This window comes from Sceloporus occidentalis, unplaced genomic scaffold (genome assembly GCF_023333645.1).
Source record: "Sceloporus occidentalis isolate IW3139 unplaced genomic scaffold, rSceOcc1.0.p SCAF_3, whole genome shotgun sequence".
In the NCBI taxonomy this organism is placed as follows: domain Eukaryota; kingdom Metazoa; phylum Chordata; class Lepidosauria; order Squamata; family Phrynosomatidae; genus Sceloporus; species Sceloporus occidentalis.
Window position 1 is genome coordinate 977,497 of NW_028316983.1, and position 7,842 is coordinate 985,338.

Sequence of the window (7,842 nt, forward strand, 5' to 3'; positions counted from 1 at the left end):
CATTGCAACAACAATTAAAGGGTGACATATCGAGAAATGACAAACAAAGATCCATTTATTAACAGCCAAAAGGAGAAAAAAACCTACAGTGTTGCAGGAAGGGTTCCACTTCAATAACAGGGAAGGCATGGGTGGGAGAGGTGTGAAACAGGACATGGGGAATAACAGGGCACCTTTTCCATTGGGGTGTGTTTGTGATACTCCTTGGAGGTGGGATAAAGTGCACCAACTCTGTTGGCATAATTGTGCAGAGAGATGTTGGGGCATACAACAAACTGACAGGAGTTAACATCAGCTCTGGAATCATGTGTTTACCATGCTCTCAACCAAGCAGGGGACCCACAGAGCCACAACAAGCTTTCTCAGCACCTTTCTGACATTTCTGTGAGAAGCTACAGGCAGGGATGCTTCTCCTCCTAATGGGGGAAGAAACAAGACAGAAGGATTTGCTGGTCCTCCTCTCCCCCCTCACCAGAAGCTCTGGACTTGCGCTATAACTTCACCTGCATGTAAGGTCCAATCCAACTGTCCGCCAGCTCACGGAGGGTGCTGTACCTGCGGTCGAACTCCTCGCAGCTGCACTGGTTCAGGAGCCGGCTGATCTCTGCTGTCAGAAAAGACACTGCCAGATACTTATCTAACAATCCATCCCACGAACTCCTGAGGACTTCCAAGAGACCATCTGTGCCAGTCTCCTCTGTCTGGGAAGCACCATGCCCCTTGTGCCACTGCACAGGGATCCTGTCTGGCTCCACATCTTTCCCTTCCGAGTTCAACACGGCCAGGATGTGCCTGCAGGGCAGCTGGAATGTTTGGCTGAAGTGGCATGAGCAGGTGCTAAGGCCCCTGTGGCGCACCACCTGGGCATCCTCCAGGATCTGGATGTTCACAGTGTTCTCATTGGTGCCCAACAGTTGCACAGAGCTCTGGACTACAGCGAGTTCATTCAAGCACAGCCTGGCTGCCGGCTCTGTGCAGATGTCAGTCAAGGACTGCCTGAGGAGCCATTCGGCCTCCTTGGCACTGACCTCGGCCTCACGATCACCAGTTGCATTGTTGGAACAGCCATCTCCATTTGCGCTGGCAGTGTTCTCCTGCTGGGCTGCTGGAGAAGGATCCCGAGGAAGCAGGGTCCTCTGAGAGTTTGCAGTCGGAGAGCCAAGAACCAGGATGTTGTGAAAGGGCGAGACGTTCTGACTGAGCAGTGGGGCTGGGCATGGGGCAGCCTTGGTTGAGCTCTTCTGGTAACACTTGGCTATGCTGCTGACAAAAGTGTCCAGGGAGGGCTCAACACAGAAGATTTGGCTCAAGCTATGCGTGATCACCTCCAGGTCTTTGAAATATTGGCTGCACTCCTGCCAGGTCCGCCAGCGGTGGAAGGCCCAGATCTTGTTGTTGTGTAGCCAATCTTTGTGAACCGGGGGCAAGAGGTTTGGCTTGACAAAGTCACTCAAGATAGTATGCATCTTCTTCAAGTTGCTCTCACTGGGGGCACACATGGCGTTCCTCAGGGCGCTCAGGATCAGCCTTTCTGTGTGGAACTCCAGGGAGGCCTGGTGGATCTTGTGCTGCAAGTGTTTGCATATATGGAAGACGGACAGCTGGACATCTGCCAAAGGGAATGCCTCCGACAGGGTTGGCAGCAACCGGAAGCGCGGATCCACTAGGAAGGTCTTGATCTGCCTCCATTCTGGGTTGAAGGACTTGAAGTTGCGGTACATATGAGCCAACTCTTCGGCCGACTCCTTGGCAGGGATTGCGAAGTGGATGATTTTGGTCCACTCTCCCTGCAGCTTCAGGAAGGGCTTGTCCACCATGAAGACATACAGGGCTTTGCCCCAGGGACTGTGGGTTCGGTGAATCAGCACAACCTCTGGGTGATTTAAGAAGAGGTCCCTCATGAGGATGGTCTGGAAGCTGATGGACTCCAGCTGGAAATGTTTGTCCAGCTGGGAGGAGACAAGTGAGCCACACTCCAAGGTCTGCAGCTTCCTCACTGCCTCGAGGGCCATTGTGTTGAGGGCTGGCGCCTTCCTTGCAGAGCGCTTCTTAGCGAAGCCAGCTGGGCACAGGGCTTGTCTTCTGGCATTTGGTCCCACAGCCAAGGCCCTAAGGGGAGAGGAGAGAAGTCTTAGGCCCACTGCCTCATCATCCTCATGACCATTTATAGCCCGCTGGGGCTTAGGGCAGCTTGCAATATTGAAAAGCACCATGCAGTTAAAGGGACACAAAAACCGCATATTAAAAGAGAATTACATTACGGCAACAATTAAAACAGGTTCAATGCTAAAAGCAAGCAAGGAGGTCTGTTTGGACCCTGGTTCTGGTGCAACCCCTTTGAGCAAGACCTGGGGAAATCCCGTCCGTCAAAGGAAGGCCCAGAGCGGAGGCGGCTTGCCTGGGCCTCCCATTAGACTGAGAGCCCTGGCCAGAGCAGGCAAGGCCTGAGGGCGGGAGAGGGGCCTCTTGCCCGGCTTTCTGCCCATGCCTCCAGACTGGCAGGGAGGGCGCTTGGAGAGAGTGGGCTTTGGGGGAGCAGAGGCTGGCTGGCCAGGGCCTCTGCAGGGCTCCAGGGAGGGAGGGAGGGAGAGCGGCTGCCCTGGGCCAGGCCAGCCGGGGAGCTTCTGCCTTGAGCACCGCCTCGATGTCCAGACTCCTCCTCCTCCATGGAGCCCGGCGTTGAGGCGGAGCCAGGGGCAAAGGGGCGCCTGGAGGCCCGGGGCTGCTCCGTCTGACTCGCCTCCGCCTGGGCCCCAGGCCCTTCCCGCTTCGTCCTGAGCGTCTGCGCTCGGTCTGCGGCGCCTGGCAGGCAGCCAAGGGACCCCGCCGCCAGGGGCCTCGGCAGAGGCCAAAGGGAAGCCTGTCTCGGAGCCAGGTCCCGCTGCCATGGCGCTTCCAGCTCCCCGACCCAGAGCCCCGGGGCCTCCCGAAGGAGGGCCTCGAGGCAAGGAAGAAGGAACAAGAAGCCTCAAAGGCCCTCGAAGGCTTGCAAAGCTTAGGGCCGGCCGGGGAAGGAGGCGCCGCAGCCTCCGCCGAAGCCTTACGGACCCATCTCCCGCTCTGCCGCCGCCGCCGGGAAAGGCCTCGGGCCGATCTTAGTGGCCGCCGAAGCCCTGGACTTCCACAGGAGGCAGCGAGGGCAGCAGAAGCGGAATGATAGCGCTACAAGGCCAGCCCCGCCCCGGACCCAGGGCGACGGCCCTCGCCACCCGCAGCCCCTTCCTTCCCGGCCTCCGCGCTCACCGCCGCCGCCGCCGCCATTTTGCCTGCTCTCAGGCTCCCGCCGTCGCCTCAGACGAAGCCCGCGACGGACAGAAAGGCGCACCAATCGCAGCCCTGCCGGCGGCCCTCTCTGCCAATCAGCGCCACTGGAGAGCGGGTGGGCGGAGCCCCGTCGCCAAGGAAACCGCCGCAGGATACATCGGGGCGGGAGGGGGATAAGGACAACCAACTTCCGGCGCCGAGGCCCACGACTGGCCTTTTCTAAGCTCGCCATTGGTGGAAGGCGACGTCCCTCCGCTGCCGCTGCTCCTCCCCTTCCGGCTAGCGAGAGGAAGGGAAGGAGAGAACCAGGAAGTGGAGGTGTCCAGCTTGGCTCCTCCTTGTTGTCGTCCTTCCAGGAACCGGAAGCCCTTTTCGGACAGACTTTAAAGGACGGGCCGCGGGCGCTTTCCTTCCTTCTTCCGCTTGAGCTGCGAATGGCCTCAATGCCGGGAAGAGCTTCGTTCCCCGTTTTGCACGTTCTCCAAGGGACTTGTTCAAATAGGTTAATTATGTGTTATGAATATATAGATATCTACGTAAAGATCAAATAGATCAATCAAATATGTCTATAAGCTTCAAAGAGATTAATGCTATGTCCCTTTAAATGGCCAGCGTCGGCTTCTGCAAAAGGGCAGCCGAGAGGAAACAGGCCTTGCTTCCAATCTAGCAATTGTCTATTATTAACCTCTATCTCTGTATCATCGAACATTTCAGCCTGACCTGGACTCAGGAAGTGAAATGCACTGTTAATTGGCTTGAAGGAAATTCCTATGATTAGGCCAGACACTGGAAGCCTTTTGGCAGCAGAGCTGTAGACGGACAAACAGAATCGGAGGCCAAAGGCAGCAGAGGAACCCAGTCTCTGGAGGCAGGAAGCATTCGATGGTCTTGGAACCTGCGTGAAGCCAATCGTGAAGCCAATCAAGACGATCAATAGCATCCACTGGGACCATGCTGGGACCTCTGTGTCCGTGGGGCTCCTGGAACCAAACCCCAGCCGATAACAAGGCCCCGCTGCATTCCGTATCTCTGGCTAAACCCGATGGCTAGTCCTCAGTCTCTTGGGTGCCTTCCAGTCCTGTCCAATTTACAGCGACCCTAAAGCAAAGCCATCCTGGGGTTTTCTTGGCAAGATTTGTCCCGTGGAGGTTTGCCGATGCCTCCCCCAAAGTCACCAAGCGGGCTTCAGGGCTGAGCTGGGAAAGACCTCCAAAAAGGGCCATCCAGTCCAAGCCCATTCCGCCAGGCAGGAACTCACAAGGAAAGCAGGCCCAAAGGATGACCATCCAGCCGCTGTTTGAATCAAACACTGGTCTCCAGAGCTGAGGTTCAACACTCCCCAGAAGAGTAATTCTAACGGTGACCCCGTTGTAGAAGGGTCAGCCCATAGGGAAACCCCACTGGCTCCATGGGCGTCCTCTGTCCAGACCCAGAAGCCGCAGGGCAGGGACCCCAACATGGCTGCCCTGCTGCCACACCTCAAGGGTTTGGTTGGCTAAAAAGACCTGTATGATGTTTCAAGGGTTTTCACTTTGTGTTTTAAATGGGATTAATGAAAAAACACACACTATTGTACAACAGGTTTTTAGCGATCCTTCGTGGTAACGGCACAGAAGCTGTGTGTGGAGAGATCTTGTAGCAGCTAACTGAAAGGAAATTGGCAGCATGAGCTTTCGCAGGCTTCAGTCTCCTTCCTCTGATGCATCTGAGGAAGTAGACTGAAGTTTACAAAAGCCCCTGCTGCCAATTTCTTTCTTTCGGGTAGAAGATTATTGCAGTACACTCTTAAAATGGGGCTAATCCACTTTAACTGCTCTGGCTGCATCCTGTTGCATTCTGGGGTTTGTAGTTTAGGAAGGGGCATTCAGGATGTTCAGCCAGAAAGCTCTTAGGCCTCACAGAACCAAAATGCAACAGAAGGCAGTAAAGGTGGATTAGCCCCGCTTTAAGAGTTTACTGCAATCCTCTACTTAGCCTTAAAGGCGCTACAAGATCTCTCTACATACTGATTCTACAGACTAACACGGCTGTATCTTTGAATTCTACCTGTATAGAAACTGCTCTGGGTTCTGTGAAAATATCATAATTTGATTGATTGATTGATTGATCGATCTCCCGCTCTTTTCCAGGACTGGGGCTCAGAGCGGCTTCACAGCAATTAAAAAACAAACAAACAAAAAGTACAATTAAAACATTTTAAAAATAAATAGATAAATGACATGCATTAAACAGAATGATTAAACTAGTCCAACATTCCTGCCTGTTCTTGTAGGGATTCCTTAAATGCCTGTTTGAACAGGTAGGTTTTCACCTGCCCTCGGAAAGCCATCAAGGAGGGAGCCGTTCTTCTCTCCCTGGGAGATCAGGGAGTTCCAGAGTCTAGGAAGGGCAGCCACTGAGAAGGCCCTCTCTCATGTCCCCACCAACCGTGTTTGTGGGAGAGAAGGGCTTCTCCAGAGGATCTCAGAGTCCGGACAGGTTCATACCAGGAGAAAAGGTCTGCCAAATAATGTGGACCTGAGCCATGTAGGGCTTTGTAGGATATAACCAGTACCTTGAATTGTGCCTGGGAACGAACTGGCAGCCAATGAAGCTGTTTCAACAGGGGAGTTGTATGGGCTCTGTAATCGGCGCCTGTTAACAGCCTGGCAGCAGCTCTTTGAACCAGTTGAATTTTCCAAACACTTTTCAAAGGCAGTCCTATGTAGAGCCCATTACAGTAGTCCAAACGGGATGCAACCAAGGCATGTACCACCGTGGCCAGATCTGGCTTCTCAAGGAACGGGCGCAGTTGGCGCACAAGTTTTAAATGTGTGAAAGCACTCCTGGTCACAGCAGAGACCTGGGCCTCCAAGTTTAAAGCTGAGTCCAAGATTACCCCCAAACTGAGAACCTGTGTCTTCAGGGGGAGTGGGACCCCATCTAACACAGGCTGGATCCCTATTCCCTGAACTCCTTCCGACTGACCAGGAGCACCTCTGTCTTGTCTGGATTAAGTTTCAACTTGTTTGCTCTCATCCAGTCCATTACTGAAGATAGGCACTGGTTTAGGACCAGGACTGCCTCCTTGGATTGAGGTGGGAAGGAGGACGAGAGTTGAGTGTCATCTGCATATTGATGACACCGCACCCCAAAATTCCGGACAACCTCTCCCAGCGGTTTCATGTATATGTTAAACAGCATAGGGGACAACACAGACCCCTGAGGGACCCCACAGGTCAATGGCCAGGGGGTCGAACAGGAGTCCCCCAGTACCACCTTCTGAGTTCGCCCCTCCAGGAAGGAACGGAGCCACTGTAGAACAGTACCTCCAAGCCCCATCCCAGAGAGGCGGTCTAGAAGGATACCATGATCGATGGTATCAAAAGCTGCTGTGAGGTCCAGAAGAACCAAGAGGGACACACTCCCCCTGTCCAGTTCCCTGCATAGGTCATCCACTAAGGCGATCAAGGCTGTCTCTGTTCCATAGCCAGGTCTGAAACCAGATTGAAATGGATCTAGATAATCCATTTCATCCAGAAACCCCTGGAGTTGGGAAGCCACCACATGTTCCAGAACCTTGCCCAGAAATGGTAGGTTAGACATTGGTCAATAGTTATGCATTATTGTGGGATCCAAGGATGACTTTTTTAACAGAGGCCTCACAACAGCCTCCTTTAGGCAGGATGCAATTCTGCCTTGTTGTAGGGAGGCATTGATTACTTCCTTTACCCACTCAGCCAGTCCCCCTCTGGCCTGTTTAATAAGCCAAAAAGGACAAGGGTCCAAGACACATGTGGTGGCTCTTATCTTTCCAAGGATTCTGTCCACACCATCAGGCTGCACAAGTTGAAAAGTATCCATCAACACTGGACCAGCAGGAGCCAAGGTAACATCCACTGACATTGTATTAATTGTAGCATCCAATTTGGACCTAATCTGAGTGATTTTATCTGCAAAATGCTGAGCAAATTCTTCACAGCGAGCCTTTGAGCGGTCTGCATTTTCTACTAGAGGGTGAGTGTGTAAAAGACCCTTGACCACTCGGAACAGCTCTGCTGACCGGCTCCTTGCAGATGCAATGCTGGTAGCAAAAAATAATTTCTTTGCTGCCCATATTGCCAAAGAGTAGGCTTTCAAATTGGATCTAGCCCGTATTTGACCAGATTCACTCGAGTCTTCCGCCAACATCGCTCTAGTCTCCTTCTCCTTCACTTCATCAACATCAAATCCCTAGAGAACCAGGGGGCTGGTGAGAGGGGACGCTCAGGAGCGATTGTGTCCACCGCTCTGGCCATTTCCCCATTCCAAAGGTTGGCCAGGGCTTCAACAGAATTGCCTGCCAAGGTGAGAGGAAACTCCCCAAGAGCCCTCAGGAATCCATCTGGATCCATCAGCCTCCTGGGGCAGACCATCCTAATCGGTCCCCCTCCCCTGCAGAGGTTCTGAGTCCCAGTAAGTCTAAACCTGACCAGATAATGATCTGTCCATGATAATGGAACTGTGGAGAGTTCCACCACACCAAGATCATCATCATCCCACCCAGCACAAAAAGCAAAGTCCAGAGTGTGCCCAGCAATAATGCAACAAGGGTTATCT

General features: G+C 53.4%; 1 protein-coding gene across 1 annotated transcript; it reads right to left on the minus strand.

Moving 5' to 3' along the window:
• Positions 1 to 37: 37 nt before the first annotated feature.
• On the minus strand, positions 38 to 3,258 carry ZSWIM1 (zinc finger SWIM-type containing 1). The gene is made up of 2 exons (XM_089513396.1): positions 3,244 to 3,258; positions 38 to 2,109 (listed from the first exon to the last, which is right to left on the minus strand). Exon 2 carries the CDS (start codon positions 2,010 to 2,012, stop codon positions 492 to 494), a length of 1,521 nt encoding a protein of 506 aa, XP_089369522.1. The 5' UTR covers positions 2,013 to 2,109; positions 3,244 to 3,258; the 3' UTR covers positions 38 to 491.
• Between the last annotated feature and the right edge of the window lie 4,584 nt (positions 3,259 to 7,842).